Below are 21,070 nucleotides of genomic sequence, written 5' to 3' on the forward strand. Positions count from 1 at the left end.
GGCTACTGATGAGTTCAGCGAGCTCTTTGCTGATATTGAGCTCCCAGGAGATGAGGTTCCGCAGCATGAGGCCGGCACCTCCCAGCATGACAGGGCCTACTTCGATGCCCGCTTCGATGCCCTACAGCAGAGCATCGACAGTCGATTTGATGCCACTCAGCATAGCATCAGCGCCTTGCAGCAGAGTTTCGATGCTCGCTTTGATGCTCATCAGCAGGGTATCGAGGCCCTCAGACAGGGATTTGATAGCCTGTCCGTCTGGATGCACCGCCGCTTCCCGGACCCGCCACAGGACCCGCCGGTAGAGGAGTGAAGACCGGCTACTTTTTTTTTTCTTGCTTTTCGTGCATTTGTTTGATTGGGCTTTTGCCCCACCTTTAATCATTTTTGTACAAATTCATTTCTAGTAATGAAATTTGTTATTTTGAATTCAGAATTCTTTAGCACTTTTAATTTCTGTACAGTAAAAGCCAAAATCAATAAAAAAGGCAAAATACAGAAAAAGCCAAAATCAATAAAAAAGGCAAAATACAGAAAAAGCCAAAAAGACAAAAGGCAAAATTCAGAAATCAAACCCATTGTACAGAATAACTGAGCCTGGAGAGGCTTGCCGAAATAATACTCTCTCAGAATAACTGAGCCTGGAGAGGCTTGCCGAAATAATACTCTCTCAGAATAATTGAGCCTGGAGAGGCTTGCCGAAATAATACTCCCCAGAGAAATTTTAAGCTTCCACTCACGGGCCAAATTCCCCAGTGAAAGCTATCAAACTATGATCAGCAAAATTCCCCAAGGGAGGTCTGATCATCCAAACAGAATATCCAAGTCGAAAGGACTACAACTTCCTCAGTGGAAGATAGATTTCCAACTCAAGCGACGAGTGAAGCTAAGGTTGAAGAGGCTTTCTAAATAATACTCTGGGACATAAAAACTTCAAAGCCCCAGTCGCCTACCAAGAGGCATTTCTGCAAAAAGCAAAAAAATCACAAAAGACAAATAATCATTCCCCAAACGGAATCCGGCTCTCAGCCAAACATCAAGCGTCAAGATGATATGCCTAACAGAAGAGGCCAATCAGAATCAACAACCAGAATCCCCAGTGGATAACAGCCTACACAGAGGCAACAAAATCAGAAAATCAAAAAGAGTCACCCGAATAAGGATAACCGGGATACTCCACCAACGTCGAAAGGACGTCAGCCAATCATAAGGCACCGCTCACCTCAGAAAGAGCATCTTCGTGTCTACACCCCAAGGAAACAGAAATTCCTCAATGGGCACCAACAACGCAATGCAAAGTTGGGACACAAGAACCTATGAGTAACTGCACATCCCTTAGACGGATCCCTACGTTATCCAGCCCTCAGCGGCACCAAAATCAAAATCAAACCGTCGAAGCAGCATCGTGGACTGTGGAGACAAAACCATCACAAATCCCTGGAGAGGGAAAACTCATGTTGCCAACGTCGTCAAGAACACGGAGGCAGACCCTGGAGAGGGCAAACTCAATTGCCTAGGTTAACAGAAGAACCGAAGCAAAGCCTGGAGAGGCGGTACTCACAACTTCCGGCTCGGGCGTCGAGTGAAGTTGGGCCTGGAGAGGCGGTACTCACAGCTTCCGGCTTGGGCGGCAAGCAAAGCTAACCCTGGAGAGGGCAAACTCAATTGCCTAGGTTAACAGAAGAACCGAAGCAAAGCCTGGAGAGGCGGTACTCACAACTTCCGGCTCGGGCGTCGAGTGAAGTTGGGCCTGGAGAGGCGGTACTCACAGCTTCCGGCTTGGGCGGTAAGCGAAGCTAACCCTGGAGAGGGCAAACTCAACTGCCTAGGTTAACAGAAGAACCGAAGCAGAGCCTGGAGAGGCGGTACTCACAGCTTCCGGCTTGGGCGGCAAGCGAAGCTAACCCTGGAGAGGGCAAACTCAACTGCCTAGGTTAACAGAAGAACCGAAGCAGAGCCTGGAGAGGCGGTACTCACGCTACCAAAGTGTTCAGAAACACGGAGGTATGCAGCTTCCGACTCGGGCGGCGAGCGAAGCAAAACCTGGAGAGGCTACTCAGAAATTTTCCACCGGAAGACACTACAAGTCGGAAGGATGGCCTTATCCCCCGGACAATTGGGTCAACTCCTTTACTTGTCAACCGGTACACTAAAAGGCCGTTTGACTAAGTAAAGGGGGGGCAGCTGTAGACCCCCAAAATTGTTCGGGTCGGAAATAAGACTCGAAGACACTCAAAGATCAAAGGAAAGTCAGCCAGAAGGACTCCTAAAAGACTATAGGATGACTTTCCGTAGGTTTAGAGGTCTTAGAGTAGCAAAAATAATAAAGTGGGAGGAGTGGAGCTCAATACGACCTGTTTGGAGCTCAGTACGGCCCGTATTGAAGTTTTGAACTTCAATACGGCCGTACTGAAACCAATACGGCCGTATTGAAGTTTTAGAACCTCAATACGGCCGTATTGAATTCAATACGGCCGTATTGAAGTTCAAAACTTCAATACGGGCCGTATTGACTCCAGGGACCGTACTGCGCCTCACCCCTATAAATAAGACGTCATTTGGACGTCATTCCACACTTTTACACACTTCCTTGACTCTCTTCTTGAGTATTTTGGGGTTTTTGAGCAGTGTTCTGCCCTAGGAAACTCTTTGAGAGCCAAAACCGATTAAATTCTTGAGTTCTGAGCAATTAGCTTGAGTCTCGGATTTAATCGAAGGGAAATCTTTTGATTTCCATAGTAAAAATTTTATTTTAGGAAGGAGCGAGCGAGCTTGTAGAGAGAAGGAGCGCCAAAAAGCCTCCTAGACTTCATTGATATATAAAAAGCACGCTTCAAGAGGTTTCTTTTCTAAAAATCCCTTCTTTTATTGCTTTCTGATTGTTGCATATTTAAATTCTTCATCATGTAGATATTTGATTTATAATCGCTTATAATAAATAGGGGTAATTTAGTAATTTTACGCTGTTATTTAATAAAATAATCCGTCATAGGGAACCCTAATGGGGCGTTGTGGGGGTGCTAACACCTTCCCCGCACGTAACCGACTCCCTTACCCAACTCTGGTTGTAATGGCCAAGGTTGATTTATAAAATCAATTGCCTTAAATCTTTTTCCAATGTTTTGAGTAAAACATTGGTGGCGACTCCAAGAACCCTACCTTTTGTGAAAACCACTAATCCGTGGAGGGTCCCGCTTGGGATTAACATGGATTGGTGAATCATTTAATAAAATTGTTAGTTCGACAAGGTCTCAGTTTGAGAATAAGTCGTTCTAGCAATCCACCATTTTTCAAAATACAAAACGAGTCCAACCATCGTCGCGATTGCCAAGGCCCGTTTCGGCTGGTGGCGACAGGCCTATACATCTCTAACGGAAGGAGAAGAGCACTTGATGATGACGACCGGCCTTGACGCTTGTGAACCGGCCTTCCTAAAGATCTGGCTTAAAGAACGTCGAGAGGGATCTTTGTTCCTCTTCGTTCTTTGATCTTTATTAGGGTTATATCCTAACCCTTATTTCCCCAGATTATCTTTGATAATGGGTAGCTCGGGGATCCCTTGGGAATCCTTGCCAAGTCCTTGTCCGGGCAAGTATCCGTTCTTGGTAAGCATGTGAGCTATCTTCTTCATCTCTCGGGGAAATGTTTCGACATTGGCAATTTCCAATGCTTGGAAGGCGGTTTCTAAAGCTTCCTCCGCTGCATCCACATAAGGTATGGCGGATGGCTTGCTGATGAGTATATCATCTTCAGCTTGTACGGTCACCAGCTTGTCATCCACTATGAACTTGACTTTCTGGTGAAGCGTAGAAGGAACAGCTTTCGCATCATGAATCCAAGGTCGGCCGAGGAGACAGCTGTATGCGGGAGTAATGTCCATCACTTGAAATTCGACGTTGAAGATGGTAGGCCCAATTTGGATTGGAAGATTGACTTCTCCCACCACTTCTCTTTTAGAACCGTCGAAAGCTCGGACGATTATATTGCTCGGGCGCATTTGGACTCCCTTGATTGCCATTTGATCGATCGTTCTTTTTGGCATCACATTCAAGGAAGATCCATTATCTACCAAGACTTTAGCGATGTGATACTCCTTACACTTTACAGAGATGTGCAAGGGCTTGTTGTGATTTGGTCCCTCAGCGGGGATTTCTTCATCGGTGAAAGTGAGGTGATCATTAGCCGTGATGTGACTAACGATCCCCTAAAATTTGTCTTGGGAGATGGTATGCGATACATATGCCTCGTTCAAGACTTTCAACAGAGCTTGCCGATGCGGTTCGGAGCTTAGGATCAACGACAACAGAGTGATCTTTGCTGGCGTCTTATGAAGTTGATCCATGATGGAGTACTCGCTCTGTCGGATAAACTTTAACAGCTCGTCAGTCTCCTCCTTGGATTCTTTATTTTCCTCGGTTTTCTTCTTTTCTTTTCCTTTATTCTTGGGAGCTTTATCATAAAGATCTTCGGGAGTGTAGATCCTGCCACTCCTAGTCATGCCCCCAAGTCCAGCGATGTTGGAGATATCGCTGTTGGCAGAAGAATGGATTTCGTATATCCATGGCACAGCCTTTTTTGATTCATAGGGAAAAGGCCTTGGAGCAGTGATCCTTAACGGTGTCGGACCTTCCCCTTTATTCGTCTTGATTACCAACAACGGAGTTGATGTGCGTTCACTTGGCGCGGTTGTTGGCTTGCACTTAATAACAAATGGCGTGCGATCCATCTTTGACATACGCATCGATTAATCCTTTCTTTTTATTAATGTTATTAATGAATTACTAGGAAAGATGTATGACTATGAAATGCACCTAGATCCCTCCATGATCTTCGATAAGAATGCATGATATGAGATGATGGCGTTGAATATGCATGCATAATGTTTATTCAACTAAGCATTATCATGTTTTTGGGATGTTCCTAAGATGATGCATGATTTTGCTTGGTTTGGGTAAATAATATTTTTCTTTATTTTTCTTTGGGTATTTTGTTTTTTGTATTTTTTGGGTGAAAAGGGAAACTACCTATATGAATGTGATGAAGGTAGATGTTAACACCATGTAATGGAAGATTTTTATTCCTATTTATTCTTATTTTAAAAGGAAATGTTGTATGTTTAAATAATGCAATGTATGCTCAAACAATGTCACATAATCAATGCACAAACAATTCACTCATCCACGAACAGTCACGAGCGAATCACGAGGTAGGGGTATCCTGCAGAAAAGTGCATATTCAAGGTGGTTCTAACTGTTCTCACCGGTCCAAGGCCCCCAAGGTGCCCCCATTATAGGGACCCAATCCCTCTCTTCGTAAGCCGATGGAAAGTTGATGTATGGAAAACCGCAAGTGTACGGTTGTCGTCAAGTAATAAATATCGAATCACAGGGACTACGTGTTTGACCTAGAATTACTAGTATTTTAATTTGAATTTTAAAACAGATTGAATTTTTGTTTTGAGATGATAAGATCAGATTTGATGGTAAAAGAGATAGTAATGCAATTAAAGAATAAGATAAAACTTTAAGATAAGATAAGGAGATTTCCGGGAATCTAGGGTTCGCACAAAGAGTTCCAACAATATTGAATTATTATTTTCATTAATTAATTCTATTCCATCTTGAAGGTAGTCTTAACCTAATTTAATCCTTGCACCTTCTCAGGCTACGAGGACGTGTTTAATTAAAATTAATCTCTACTCTCGTGGTAATTACGTTCAATTAAACCCATTAAGATCTTTGTTAATCTATTGCTCCTCGAAAGCTTAAATCAACTCTCGTGATTTAACACTCAAGTCTGTTCCTTTAGGTTCCGATAATTAGGTTCTCCTCTCAGTTCATCCCTAATTATCTATGATTATGAAAATTACGATTAATTGTTTATCATAATTATAATCAAGTTCTCCTCTCAGTTCATCCTTAATTAATGTTATTATGAAAACAATAATATTAAAGTTCATATATAAAATATAAAAGAACAGATCAAGAATTGGAATAAAATTAAGAAACTGAATAATGCATTAATAAAGAGGTTCTCAGAGGCTAAGCCCTGATCCCAGAACAAGGGAAACTACTCACAGGAGTTCATAGTAGTTCTCCAAGAAAAGAAGAATAAAAGAAAAGCAAACCTTAGAGTCGATGGCACAGGCGCCCAACCTTCTCTAAGTGTCAAAAACTAAAAAACTGTCTCCGAAACAAAAAATCCCCGTTCTAGGCTAACCTCATCTAATTTATAACCTAAAAGGGTAAAAAGGTAAAACTACCAAGATAAAAATTACAAAGATAAAATAAAAATAAAACATAAAACTTAAAAAGCTGGGACGCGAAGTGAATCACGGCCGTGACTGAGAATCACGACCGTGATCTTCTCTGGAGCACATCTATGAAGGGTCAGTGGCGTTCACGGGTGTGATTGGGAGTCACGGCCGTGATTTTCTCTGGTGAATCACGGGCGTGATTTAGAATCACGGCCGTGATTTTCCCTGTAGCTCAGCATTTCCTCTTTAATTCTTAAATCTTGATCCTGCTCAGAGAAAACACAACACATACCAAGAAAAGCATAAAATAGGAAAATGATATAAAAATTTATTAAAAACATGAAAGATATGCATGATTATGCTATGAATTCTTGTGAATTAAAGTGCTAAAATACGAGTAAAATACACAACATCAAAAGCTCCAACGCACTGTCGGACTCGAGTTCATGGTTATCACCTTGAGTGATGCTTTCTGACAACGGTCTACGGGCACCTATAGACCCATTCGACAACCGGCCGTACTAACATCCACTCCCTATGGCTTGCCACTCATGCCCCCGGGTATAGAGGGAACTGTTGTGTGCAAAGGTTCGTGTGCAGTTTGTATTTCAAACAATTGCGGAAATTTAAACATACAACAGTTATTAAAGCCAAATAGATAAAGCATGTTATCATACAAGCAAGGGGTAATGAAGTAATTTTAAACTATTATTTTAAAAATAATCCATCACTAAATGGGATTGACTCTCGAGGCTTCCCCAGTGGAGTCGCCATCTGTCGCCACCCGCCGAAATGGTCCTTGGCATTCGCGACGATGGTTGTACTCGTTTTAATATTTTAAAAGTGGTGGATTGCTAGAACGACTTATTCTCAAACTGAGACCTTGTCGAGCTACCAATTTTATTAAATGATTCACCAATCCATATTAATCCCAAGCGGGACCCTCCATGGATTAGTGGTTTTCGCAAAAATTAGGGTTCTTGGAGTCGCCACCAATGTTTTACTCAAAACATTGGAAAAAGATTTAAGGCAATTGATTTTTATAAATCAACCTTGGCCATTACAACCAGAGTTGGGTAAGGGAGTCGGTTACGTGCGGGGAAGGTGTTAGCACCCCCACAACGCCCCATTAGGGTTCCCTATGACGGATTATTTTATAAATAACAGTGTAAAATTACTAAATTACCCCTATTTATTTATTTAAGCAATTATGAACTAAGTATTTACATTATGAAAAACTGCAAACGTGCTATGCAGCAATCAAAAAGCGATAAATAAAGCAATAAAAGAAAGGATTAGAAGAGAAACCTCCGAAGCAAGCTTTTATAAATTCAAACAGATGTTAGGAGGCTTTTTGGCGCTCCCTCCCTCTACAAGCTTGCTCGCTACTCTCCTAAAAATAATTTTTACTGTGGAAATCAAAGAGATTTCCCTTCGACTAATTCGAATCCTCAAGCAAAGTGCTCAGAATTCAAGAATTTTGTCGGTTTTGGCTCCCAAAGAGTTTCCTAGGGCAGAACACTGCTCAAAAACCCCAGAATACTCAAGAAGAGAGTCAAAGAAGTGTGAAAAAGTCTGGAATGACGTCCAAATGACGTCCTATATATAGGGATGAGGCGCAGTACGACCTCTGGAGTCAATACGGCCCGTATTGCATTTTTGAACTACAATACGGCCGTATTGAATTCAATACGGCCGTATTGAGGTTCAAAAACATCAATACGGCCGTATTGGTTTCAGTACGGCCGTATTGCAGTTCAAAAATGCAATACGGGCCGTACTGAACTCCAAGGAGGCCGTATTGAGCTCCAATCCTCCCACTTTTTTATTTTTAGCTACTCTAAGACCTCTAAACCTACAGATAGTCATCCCATGGTCTTCTAGGAGTCCTTTTGGCTGACTTTCCTTTGATCTTTGAGAGTCTTCGAGTCTTATTTCCGACCCGGACAATTTTAGGGGTCTACATGGCTGAACATTGGTTGATGAGCTTTCACCTTTGTTCAATGCATCAATCACATCCTGGACTTCCTTGTCTATAACTTTATCCAACTCCTCATCAAACATAGACAAAGATTTCTCCAATGGTGATGAATTCTTGAAATTGCTTTGAGTTTCCAAATACACATCATCTAACACATCAATTCTGAAACAATCCTTATTGCCTTTGGAAAACTTCATTGCTTCAAAAACATTGAAATTCACCTCTTCATCTTGAACTCTCACCTTCAGCTTTCCATCATCCATGTCTATGATAACTCTAGCTGTCTTCATGAAGGGTCTGCCCAGAATTAGTGGAACTTCCGAATCTTCTTCCATGTCCATGACTACAAAATCAACTGGAAACATGAACTTGTCAACCTTTACTATCATATCTTCCACTATGCCATATGGAAGCTTAATAGATCTGTCTGCCAATTGTAAGGTCATTCTTGTAGGTCTCACTTCCACTTCTCCTATCTTCTTCAACATGGATAAAGGTATCAAGTTAATACTGGCTCCAAGATCTAAGAGTGCCTTACCCACTGATAGATTACCAATTGATACAGGGAGAGTGAAACTGCCTGGGTCTCTGGACTTTTGAGGTAGAGACTTTTGGATAATAGCACTGCAACCTGCCTCAAGCTCCACAGTCTCTTCTTCAAGAATTCTTCTTTTCTTAGTTAATAATTCCATCATGAATCTAGCATATGTAGGCATTTGTTCCATGGCTTCAGTGAAAGGGATATTAATCTGTAGCTTCTTGATGATGTCCAGAAACCTTGCAAATTATCTTTCCTTCTCTTTTTTAGAAGGGGCATGAGGGTAAGGTAAGTCTTTAATAGGAACAGTAGAACTAACTTCCTTGCCCTTCTTTTTATTCTTCTCCTTCTTAACTTCATTTTTATCTTTTATTTTCTCACTATTTACACTCTCACTCTTATTTTTTTCTCCCTCATTCTTCTCACTTTCTACCTCAACCTCCTTCAATTCATTATCTTCTCCCTCATTCTCAGCACCCTCATTATTCTTACTCACTCCAACATCTACACCAACTACCTTCCCACTTCTTGTTGTTATAGCTTTACAATGCTCCTTGGGGTTAGTCATGGTATTGGCTGAAAATGGGCCTCCAGACATGTCAGCTAATTGTTTAGATAGCTGAACCACCTGCACTTCCAAATTCTTGATGGAAGCTTCAGTGTTTTTCTGGTTGTTCATAGACACTTGCATGAACTGGTTCAGAGTCTCCTCCAATTTACTAGTTCTTTCATGTATAGAGGGATACACAGGTTGTTGTTGCTGTTGTTGTTGTGGTGGTGGCCTATTGGATGTTCCAGATTCATTCCTCCATCCATATCCTTGGTTGTTGTTGTTGCTTCTCCAACCTTGATTTCCCTGCATATAATTGTTAGTGTTATAATTACGGGAATTAAAATTACCTCCTTGTTGTTGGTTCCCCACATAGTTGACCTCTTCTTCATTTGGAATTTCTGAACAGTGACCATTGGGATGATCTCCTCCACAAAAATCACATTTTAAGGAAGGATTTTGTTGAGTTGAAGAAGAAGCAATAGCATGAAGCTGTTGTGGAATCTTGGCCATCTGTTTAGTCAATGCTTCAATCTGTTGAGACAGCAGTTTATTCTGAGCAAGGATTGCATCATTAGTGTTAAGATCAAGAACTCCTCTTTTATGGGATTGATGCCTTCCATGCTCTGCTTGGTGATCAGAAGATGCTAGAGACTCTATAATTTGAGTAGCCTCTTCTAGACTCACAGTCATCATGGTGCCACCAGCTGCTGCATCCAATAACATCTTCACCTCAGGCTTGATTCCATTGACAAAGAAATTAAGTTGAGCTATATCTTCAAACCCATGGTTAGGACATTTTCTGAGCAATGACTTAAATCTCTCCCAGGCTTCACAAAATGGTTCATCTACACCTTGCCTGAAAGTAGTAATTTCTGACTTGGCCTTAATATACTTGGATGAAGGATAAAATCTGTTCACAAACTTGTTTTCCACATCACCCCAGCTTGTCAAACTTTGATTTGGGTGAGATTGTAACCAAACTTTAGCTTTTCCTGTCAAAGAGAATGGAAACAACCTCAAATATACAGCTTCCTCATCAGCCTTAGGAATTCCCATAGTTCCACATAACTCATAGAAATTTGATAGGTGTGAGTATGGGTCTTCATGATCAAGGCCAGCAAATTGTTGTGAGCTAACCAAGGTAAGGAAGGCAGGCTTCATCTCCATAGCTCTAGAAGTGTTTGGAGCTGCGATACTAGAGAAATGTCTAGGACCCTGTTGTTGTGCATAATCACTTAGGGTCCTTCTGGGAGGCCTGGTTGGTCCATTTCCACCATTATTATTTCCTGTTCCGTCTCCAGTTGATTTTGTAGTCATGGACATGGAAGAAGATTCGGAAGTTCCACTAATTCTGGGCAGACCCTTCATGAAGACAGCTAGAGTTATCATAGACATGGATGATGGAAAGCTGAAGGTGAGAGTTCAAGATGAAGAGGTGAATTTCAATGTTTTTGAAGCAATGAAGTTTCCCAAAGGTAATAAGGATTGTTTCAGAATTGATGTGTTAGATGATGTGTATTTGGAAACTCAAAGCAATTTCAAGAATTCATCACCATTGGAGAAATCTTTGTCTATGTTTGATGAGGAGTTGGATAAAGTTATAGACAAGGAAGTCCAGGATGTGATTGATGCATTGAATAAAGGTGAAAGCTCATCAACCAATGTTCAGCCAAAGGAAGAATTGAAGAACGAGGCAAAAGATCAAATAGTAAAGTTGGATTTGAAACCATTGCCACCACAGTTAAAGTATGTCTTCTTAGAAGAAAATGGTGGGAAGCCAATAATAATCAGCAGCCAGCTTTCAAAAGAGCAAGAGGATAGTTTGATTCAAGTGATAAAGGCCAATGAAGGTGCTATTGGTTGGACCCTATCTGATTTGAAAGAGATTAGTCCTTCCTATTGTATGCACAAGATTCATATGGAGCAGGATTATAAGCCAGTAGCCCAACCTCAAAGACGTTTGAATCCAACTATGAAAGAAGTGGTGAGAAAGGAAGTTACCAAGTTGCTTGAGGTTGGTATGATTTATCCAATTTCTGACAGTGCTTGGGTTAGTCCTGTGCAAGTTGTGCCTAAGAAAGGAGGTATGACTGTAGTTTATAATGAGAAGAATGAATTGATTCCCACTCGTACTGTGACTGGGTGGAGGATGTGCATAGACTACAGGAAGTTGAATCAAGCCACAAGAAAAGATCACTACCCATTGCCTTTCATGGATCAAATGCTTGAAAGGTTAGCAGGGCAAGCGTATTATTGTTTTCTGGATGGTTACTCAGGTTACAATCAGATTGTTGTGGATCCGGAAGACCAAGAGAAGACAGCTTTTACTTGCCCTTTTGGTGTATTCGCATACCGGAAGATGCCATTTGGGTTGTGTAATGCACCAGCTACCTTTCAGCATTGTATGTTTGCAATCTTCTCTGATTTGGTGGAGCAATGTATAGAAATTTTCGTGGATGATTTCTCTGTGTTCGGTTCATCTTTTGGAATTTGTCTTAATAATCTCAACACTGTACTCAAACGGTGTGTAGAGACTAATTTGGTGCTGAACTGGGAGAAATGTCACGTCATGGTCAGAGAGGGCATTGTTCTTGGTCACAAAGTCTCTCAGAAGGGTATAGAGGTAGATCCAGCGAAGGTCGATATCATCTCAAAGTTGCCACCACCAATCAATGTGAAGGGGATTAGAAGTTTCTTGGGGCATGCAGGATTCTACAGAAGATTTATCAAAGATTTCTCCAAGATAGCTAAGCCTCTTAGTAACCTTCTTATTAAAAATAACAAGTTTGATTTTGATCATGATTGTTTACATGCTTTTAAATTGTTAAAAAGCAAGCTTGTTTCAGCTCCTATAATCACTGCTCCAAATTGGAAACTTGATTTTGAACTAATGTGTGATGCAAGTGATTATGCTGTAGGAGCTGCTTCGGGCCAAAGGAGGGACAAAATTTTTCATGTTATTCACTATGCAAGTAAGGTACTGAATGAAAATCAAATTAACTATGCAACAACTGAAAAAGAGTTACTTGCCATAGTGTATGCACTAGAAAAATTTCGTTCTTACCTTGTGGGTTCAAAGATCACTGTTTATACTGACCATGCTGCTATCAAGTATTTATTGACAAAGGCAGATTCAAAGCCAAGACTGATTCGGTGGATTCTTTTGCTACAAGAGTTTGATTTAGAAATCAAGGACAAGAAGGGATGTGAGAACCATGTTGCTGATCACCTATCTAGACTTGTTAATGAGGAAGTGACCAGTCAAGAAGAAGAAATCTTAGGAGAGTTTCCAGATGAGAAGTTGTTTGCAGTAAGTGAAAGACCCTGGTTTGCTGATATGGCAAATCACAAAGCAGCAGGGGTTATTCCAGAAGAATACAACTGGCAACAAAAGAAGAAGTTCTTCAGAGATTCTCACTACTATGTTTGGGATGATCCTTATTTGTTCAAGATAGGTACTGATGGTTTGCTAAGAAGGTGTGTATTTGGGGCTGAGATTAAAGATATTCTCTGGCATTGTCATAACTCGCCCTATGGTGGACATTACAATGGTGAAAGAACAGCAGCAAAGATTCTCCAATCTGGATTTTATTGGCCAACCTTGTTTAGAGATGCATATGAACATTGCAAAAGATGTGTAAGTGTCAAAGAACAGGAACAGTTTCCAAGAGACATGAGTTACCCCTGCAAAACATCTTAGAAGTGGAAATCTTTGATTGTTGGGGAATTGATTTCATTGGGCCTTTGCCATCATCTTTTGGGAATGAGTATATCCTTGTGGCAGTGGTAAGGGTAATTTTTTCGCAACCTAAAGGCATCAAAATATTTGGCAGTTTATTCCGAGCAAGGATTGCATCATTAGTGTTAAGATCAAGAACTCCTCTTTTATGGGATTGATGCCTTCCATGCTCTGCTTGGTGATCAGAAGATGCTAGAGACTCTATAATTTGAGTTGCCATCATCTTTTGGAGCTTTGAGTATATCCTTGGGTTTAACAATAAAAATACACTTATATGTTTGAGGGTCACCATCATAGCATATGTGTTTGCATTGTTTGATTCTTGAATTTGTTGCTCTTGTAAGAAATGTTGGAAAAGATCAAGGCATTATGTTTTTCATATTGAAGATTTGTTGAACCTAGAACCAAACAGCTACCCTTCATTTGAGAAAAATCTTTGTTTGAAACCCATTTGAGCAATACCCTTTATTCAACCCTTAAGCCTATACCAACTGTAAATTCCTCACCCTAACCAAACCTTAGAGAGCATGATGAAAATGAATGTGGGTTAAGTTGGGGGGAGTGAAAATTGTCAAAGGTTGAAGAAAAAGAAAAGAAATACCATGTTGTGAAGTGTTAAAGTGAGAATTACCTCTTTAATGTTATCATTGTAATGTACAATTTCATTCAAAATAGCTTAAAAAAAAGAAAGAAAAGAAAAAAAAAGAGAAAAAGAAGAAGCTAGGTTATTGTACAAAAAGTCTCAAAAGAGGTGGTATTCTTACAATTGAGTCAATAAATTATGAGGGTAAATATGGGAAAAATGAAGGTAGAAATTGGGCTGAGATATATGGTTGGAGTTGAAAATTCAAGAGTGAACAAATTTTGAGTCTTGTTGCTTATGTTTATTGTGCTCTCTAGAGTTTGAACTTTGAACCTTGTTTACCAGAAAAATCATATTTCTTTGTTAACCAAGCCCCATTACAACTATCAAAAGACCTTGTGATCCTTCATCCTCTTTTCAAGAGTGGTAATGGAGAGATGATATCAATGCTTATGTTCATAGAAATGATGTGTGTAGTTGAGAGAAACACTCACCCAAGGAGAGATACACCAGTGAGGAGTATTTATTCAATCACTGATTCATAATACTCAAGTTTGTGATTTGTTTGTGAATTCTTTGATTAAGTATGTTTGAAAATGTGGGCACCTCAAGTGAGTAGGAATTAATTTGATGAAGGTGAATTGATTGATGATTTATTCTCTTGTTGATATAGAGGCAATTTGTGAATTGGAAAGTGTTGTCAGTTTGCAATCACAGTGAAACCTTTGTTTGGGGACAAACAAATGAGTAAGTTGGGGGGAGTTGATAAGTGCTCAAATTGCATATTTTTATGCTTAATTTGGCACTTATTTTGGAAGAGATATAAGTAATTTTGGTTATGTTTGCCCTCCAAATAGATGAACTAGGATTAATCTAAGGAGTTAGAAGAGTGTAGTTGCTTTGGTTGAAAATATTCCTTTTTTGTGTAGGTTTTGATAAAACTGGAAATCCAAGGCTATAGCCCCAAAACCAGAGCTGCAGCCATGAAGCATGAACCAAAAAGAAGTGTTCCAGAGAGTTAAGGCTATAGCTCCAGAATCAGAGCTGCAACCGTGAAGCCTGGACCAATTCCAGAGAGTTGGAGCTTCAGCCCCATTTCAGAGCTGCAGCCTTGGAGCTTTTGTGCGTATAGAAACCAATTCCAGAGAGTTGGAGCTGCAGCCCCCATTCCAGAGCTGCAGCCTTGAAGCTTTGTGCGTATGGAAACAACTCCAGAGCTGCAGCCCCCATTCTAGAGCTGCAGCCTTGGGTTAAAAATCCAAACTTTTCCTTGGACAGAACATATTTGGGGCCTATAATTAAGGAGAAATAGTGATGGAGGACCATCCAAGGAAGATGTACACTTGAAGGCCATTGGACCTTTGACTAGATCCATGGTTAGGAAGCTAGAAGAGGCTTGTAAAGAGGAGGTGCTTCTTAAACCTTTGCTCATCATGAGCATTGATTATAGTTCCTCTTATTAGTCCCTTAAGTTTCCATTGTATATACTTTTTGTACCTTGTATATAGTAGATATTTGTATAGGTGCATTTTTGCCTTTGTATTTGTAAGGCACTTTGTTTTCTTTTCTAGTAGCTTTTGTACATGGATTCTAGGGTAGGTTACTTGGACACTTTGACTCCATTTAACCTAACCTAGAAATACATTCCTTTTTAGTTTTTTCTAGTAGGAGTGGCAATAGCAAAATAGAGAGTGCCCTTAGTAAACTAAAGTGTGCTCCTAGCAATTTAGCCAAAGGTGGTCCTAGGCTAAAAATTACATATTGGACTCATTTTACTCCTAATTTTTCATAGATTTGATTTAGCTAGGTTCCATTCACATTGAATGAACCTAACTAAAACAAATTAACCTTTTTAGAACCGGATGGAGTAACTTGAGACCAAAAGGCCGCCCACCTTGGAGTGTGTTCACACTTGGCCGGATTTGTGTTCACACTTGCTTCCTTGGCCGAGTTGCTTGAAGCCTTCTTGGTTTGGAAGCTTAAAGCACAAGCTTCTCCTTGGTTAGCTTACCAAGCAAGCCAAGTGATAAGCTTGCTCTTCAAGCCTCTTAAACCTTGGATGGTTTAGCTAGACTCAACCATGGTTCCTAGTGAACCATGGTCAAGACTAGCTTGCACTCTAAGCTTCCTACTCCTATATACTTGTAAACCTTACCTTGTAAGACACTTTTAATGAATTAGAGATTGTATTTTCTGAGTTGAGTTCAGATTTCTCTCTTCCAAAAGTCCCTAAACCTCTTTGAGTGCATCCAATTCTCTTATCCCTTCCATAGAAGAGTGTGGTGAGAATTGAAGGGGCTTATCTCTTCTTCAAGGAGTGGCGCCTCTTGGGAGTGTTCCTCCACCAACCGTGGTGGCTTTAAGGCTTCCTCCTCCATAGGAAGCCTTAACCAAGCATAGGAAGGATCAAGGAGTTCAAGGTCTAGGGAGGAGATTGAAGGAGACTCACATCAATCCGGGTTTCTCTACAATTCTTCCATCATTTGGTATCAGAGCTAGGTCTCCTTGGTAAATTCGTTCCTATGCTTCTTTGTCTTGTTTTGTTCAGTGTATATCATCTTAATATGTGTCTTTACTGTTCCTCCATGTATTTCCTTTTTGAGTTTTGAGTTTGTGTGCCTTGAGTGGTTCTTGTGTCACATATATAAATCTATAGAACACACTCACCTTGTCTTGCTTTTCTTGATTCATTTTATAATTTCTTGTGAATCAATCCTTGTATGTGCCTTTAGGTATTCTTTGTATGTCTTTTTGAGTGTTTTAGGATTGCTTTTATCTCCCTTTGGACTCCTATAAATTCGGACTAAAAGAAAACCCCTAAAAAGAAACAAGATTACAAGCTTTTTACATTTCTTAATCTACTAGTTTTGTCTTAGAGTCATGTGTAGTTCTTGTACTTGTCATTAAATCCTTGTTGTGCCTTTTTCTTTTTGAATCTTAATGTGTTAACCTCTGTTCTTGATTGTGTCATTGCTGGTTGAACATTAAATAACTCTTAGTGTGCCCATAAAAAGATTCCAATGCATGTTATTAGACCTAACATGTTCTAGAGTCAATTTTTGTGAACTTCTTTTGCTAATAGTTTCTTAGCAATTTGTGACCAGCAATTCCTTGTGTGTCTTGTGCTTGTTTTGACAAAAGAAAACAGAGGTAGAAGTGTATTGAAAACGAAAATTAAAGTGTACAAAAGAAGTTAACAAACTAGTACTAAAACTAGTAACATTTTAGTGTTGAAATTTTTGACTAGTACACTTACACTTCTACTCTTCTTGTTCTTCTTTTCTCCACCACTTGGAAACCTCTTTATTAATTGTTTGGCCTCTTTTTGAAGTGCTTACTCACTGTATTGAAAGAAAAGAAAGAAAGAAAAGAGACAAAAAATAGAAAAGAAAAAGAAAAGAAAACAAAAGAAAAAAAAAATTCTAGAAAAATCAAAGTGAAAACTAAACAAGTTTTGTAGCACTTGGCCTTGAATTTTTGTGTGAATTTTTGTGAGGTTTGCTTGCTGTCCAGTGGTTGGAAAAACACTTTAAAACCTTCAAAACAATTGCACAAATTTTATTTTGGTTTTTGTAATCCATTTTAGTACCATTCTTAGGTATAATCTTTTGTGTGCTAGCTTTTTGAAATTTGCCCTTATTTGTTGCTTTGTGTCTTCTTGGCTCTCCTTGTTTTGTCACACTAATTCCTATTAGAGTATAGCCTTTTCTAAATTGTGCTTTTTTTAGTTTTCATTCATTGGCCTCTATTCTCTCTTGCTTGGTTGTTATTCCTTGTTGAGACAATTCTTTTCAAGCCATCACACTTGGAAGGAAGGAATAATTGAGACATATTGGCTAATCTCAAAGGAGTCTATACTTGAAGGAGATTGAGGTACACCCCAAACTGAGTGAAACACCTTTGGATAGGCTCACTTGTTTGTTATTTTGCAGCCAAGAATTGTTTGATTTTTAGGTTTCAATTAGAGACGGATTTGGAGACAAATTTGTGACGGATTTTGAAGAAATTAGTGACGGATTTGGAGGGCTTGGTGAAGGCTTGGTGGAGACCAACTTGGGACGTTTTCTCTTGACTTCAAGGCTGTTCCAAACCTGTCCTAACTACCCTTGAAGGAGTTTCTTCAAGAAGATTTTGATTTGGTTTTGTTTCCATTGATTTGTAACTCCTTAACCCTAATTGGGTTAGTTTTTGTTTAATTTTTCTATTGTATACAAACCTACATTTAGGAGTGGTTGTTTTGAGACATTGTTTAAGTTCCACCACTTCCTAAATAGTTCTAAATAAAGTCTAATATACTCGGTTAGTACATGTGGAAGGGTCCCCAAAGGCTTTAAGTGCCATTTGGGCTTCCATTAGGACACGCCTAGCTTTATTACTTTCATAATTCGTTTAGACTTGTGGAAGTGTCCCAAAAAGCTTCAAGTGCCACTTGGACTTCCACATTAGGATCCTACGACTAGTATATGATTTACTTGCTTTCCTTTTAATTGTTTAGCTTCTAAGTTCGTTTAGAAGGCTTCCATTGCCTAATAGGGGTTTCGTGCACACACACACAACTATTTTGCTTACTTGTGTGAAAACTTTGTTTTGTAAGAAAAGTATAAGGGGGTTTAGTAATTTCCACTTGAAAAGGCTTGGTTATTAAGTGGCTCCTTGTAGCTCACCTCCCTTGATAGTGCAACTTGTATACTTAGACCTCCAAGTACTTAGTATTACACCAAAAAAGAAAAACTCTTTGTGAAAATTTTTATCACTCACTTTGCAAAATTCCTTAAGATTTTTGAAAACCTTTCTCTTGCAAAAATGAGTGATCATTCTCATAATAGTAGTGTGCATGGTCAACATTCCCCTAAGAGTCATAAGAGCACTAAAGATGAACTTAGAAAACTTAGGGAGTATATTAGAAAAAAAGACTTAGAAAATGAAAAAAATAATGAGACCATTAGAGAGTTGTTGAGTAAACTTGTGGTGGGGGGTGAGGCTAGCAAACCCCATGCCAATGAGGGTCATCGGCCTTCTAAGCCCAAAAGACATAATGGTGAGGGGCCTTCTAGGTCCCATAGGCCTAAACATGAAGAAGGATCATCTAGGTCCAATAGTCACCATTCACACACTCACCCATCCTCAAGTGAAGGGTTTTATAGTAGTCACCATGATGATGGCTACTATCAAAGACCCCCTAGGCATCATAGGCCTAGGCATGAAACAACTTCTAGAGAACCTAGATTTGACCTTCCTCCCTTCCATGGAAAAGATAATGTGGATGATTACTTAGATTGGGAGATGAAGGTTGAACAACTCTTCACTTGCCACAATGTGAGTGAAGAGAGAAAGGTTCCCATGGCTACCCTAAGCTTTCAAGGGTATGCCATGTATTGGTGGACTTCCCTTGAGAGAGAAAGAAGAACTCATCATGAGCCTCCAATACAATATTGGAATGAGCTTAAAAGTGCCTTGAGGAGAAGGCACATTCCTCCATATTTTGAAAGGGAGTTGATGGACAAGCTCCAAAGACTCCAACAAAGATCCCTTAGTGTTGAGGAATATAGGCAACAAATGAAGTTGCTTATGATGAGGGCTGGCATAAGAGAGGAGGAAAGAACCACCATTGCTAGGTTTCAAAGTGGCCTAAACCTAGAGATTAGGGATAAAGTTGAACTATTACCCTATAGAGATTTAAATGAGTTAGTTTAACTTTGTGTGAGGGTAGAGCAACAACTAAGAAGAAAGCCTAGTTTTAGGAAAGAAACTACCCCTACCCTAAAAAGGACTTCAAGAAGGAGGGTGCTCCCTCCTATTCAAAAGAAAGGCCACAAAAGGAAAAATCAAAAGAAAAACCTTCCCATGATACTAGGACTAGTTCCATTAAGTGTTTTAAGTGCTTAGGAAGGGGACACATAGCTTCCCAATGCCCTACAAAAAAGACCATGATCATTAGGGGCAATGAAATCCTAAGTGAAGAGAGCACTTCATCTTCTTCATCTTCCTCAAGTGAAGAAGACGAAATCCATAGTTCTAGTGAGGAAGCACCATGTGAGGGTGATCTATTAGTTGCCCAACGATTATTGACCAACCAACTTAAAGAACAAGATCAATCACAAAGAGAGAATCTTTTTCATTCTAGATGTAAAATTTTTAAGAATACATGTTCTCTCATTGTTGATAGTGGATCTTGTAACAATTTTGTAAGCAAAAGGTTGGTTGATAAACTCCACTTAACTACTATAGCCCATCCTAAATCTTATAAACTTCAATGGCTTAATGAGGATGGACCTATAGAAGTTAAAGATCAAGTAAATGTGCCTTTCTCCATTGGAAAATACAAGGATGAAGTTTTATGTGATATCATTCCAATGGATGCAAGCCACATTCTACTTGGGAGGCCATGGCAACATGATAGGCAAGCCATTCATGATGGTGTTAGCAATAAAATCCGCCTAGTTCATCTAGGCAAGAAACATACTTTGATTCCTCTTACACCTTCCCAAGTGTTGGAGGATCAAGTAGCCATGAAAAAAAAAATCGAGGAAGAAAAAAAAAAGGAAAAGATAGAAAAAAAAAAAAAAACCTCCTAAGTCTTGAAAAGGAGGAAGAGAAGGTTATAGAGTTGGAAGGAAGTGTCCCTTCCAAGGAAGTTGTTCCTAGAAGCCAATTTTCAATAAACCATGCAATAAAACAATGTCTTTTAGTTGAACAACCTCTTTTCCTTCTCTATGTTAAAGAGACACTTGCTGCCACAAATTTTGAACTTGAATCTCTACCAAAGGGGATCCAAAATCTTTTAAAAGAATTTGATGACCTATTTCCCAAAGAAGTTCCAAGTGGACTTCCTCCTTTAAGGGGAATAGAACATCAAATTGACTTGGTGCCCGGGGCAAGCCTACCTAATAGGCCTGCCTATAGGACCAATCCCCAAGAAACTAAGGAAATAAAGACCCAAGTTGAAAATTTGATGAAGAAGGGATGGGTTCAAAAGAGCCTAAGCCCTTGTGCTGTGCCTGTTCTTCTAGTTCCAAAGAAGGATGGAACTTGGAGAATGTGCACAGATTGTAGAGCAATTAATAATATAACTATTAAGTATAGGCATCCAATCCCTAGACTAGATGATATGCTAGATGAGTTGCATGGAGCACTCATATTTTCTAAAATTGATCTTAAAAGTGGTTATCACCAAATAAGGATTAAGGAAGGAGATGAATGGAAAACTGCTTTTAAGACCAAGTTTGGATTATATGAATGGTTAGTCATGCCCTTTGGTTTGACCAATGCTCCTAGCACATTCATGAGATTAATGAACCATGTCTTAAGGGATTGTATAGGTAGGTTTGTAGTTGTTTATTTTGATGACATCCTTATCTATAGCAAAAGCCTTAAAGAACATTTAGGACACCTTAGAAATGTCTTACTCATTCTTAGGGAA

At 39.7% G+C, this 21,070-nt stretch overlaps 1 protein-coding gene and 1 non-coding gene across 2 annotated transcripts; one reads left to right on the forward strand and one right to left on the reverse strand.

Annotated features, from left to right (window-relative positions):
• Positions 1–7,471: 7,471 nt before the first annotated feature.
• Positions 7,472–8,962, reverse strand: LOC145949773 (uncharacterized). Its single transcript, XM_083060651.1, has 2 exons — positions 8,251–8,962; positions 7,472–7,494 (listed from the first exon to the last, which is right to left on the reverse strand). Exons 1-2 carry the CDS (start codon positions 8,960–8,962, stop codon positions 7,472–7,474), a joined length of 735 nt encoding a protein of 244 aa, XP_082916777.1.
• Positions 8,963–10,106: 1,144 nt separating this feature from the next.
• Positions 10,107–10,212, forward strand: LOC114916658 (small nucleolar RNA R71). Its single transcript, XR_003805235.2, has one exon. It is a non-coding gene; the product is annotated as a small nucleolar RNA R71 (small nucleolar RNA).
• The last annotated feature ends 10,858 nt before the right edge of the window (positions 10,213–21,070 follow it).

Source organism: Cajanus cajan, chromosome 7, assembly GCF_000230855.2.
Source record: "Cajanus cajan strain Asha chromosome 7, NIPB_CcT2T_4, whole genome shotgun sequence".
Lineage (NCBI taxonomy): Eukaryota > Viridiplantae > Streptophyta > Magnoliopsida > Fabales > Fabaceae > Cajanus > Cajanus cajan.

Coding starts and splice junctions, on each gene's coding strand:
- LOC145949773 (XM_083060651.1), bottom strand. CDS start 8,962: ATGGAACAAATGCCTACATATGCTAGATTCATGATGGAATTATTAACT. Junction 7,495..8,250: donor GATTGATGCATTGAACAAAG/GTGAAAGCTCAT, acceptor GCACGTTTGCAG/TTTTTCATAATGTAAATACT.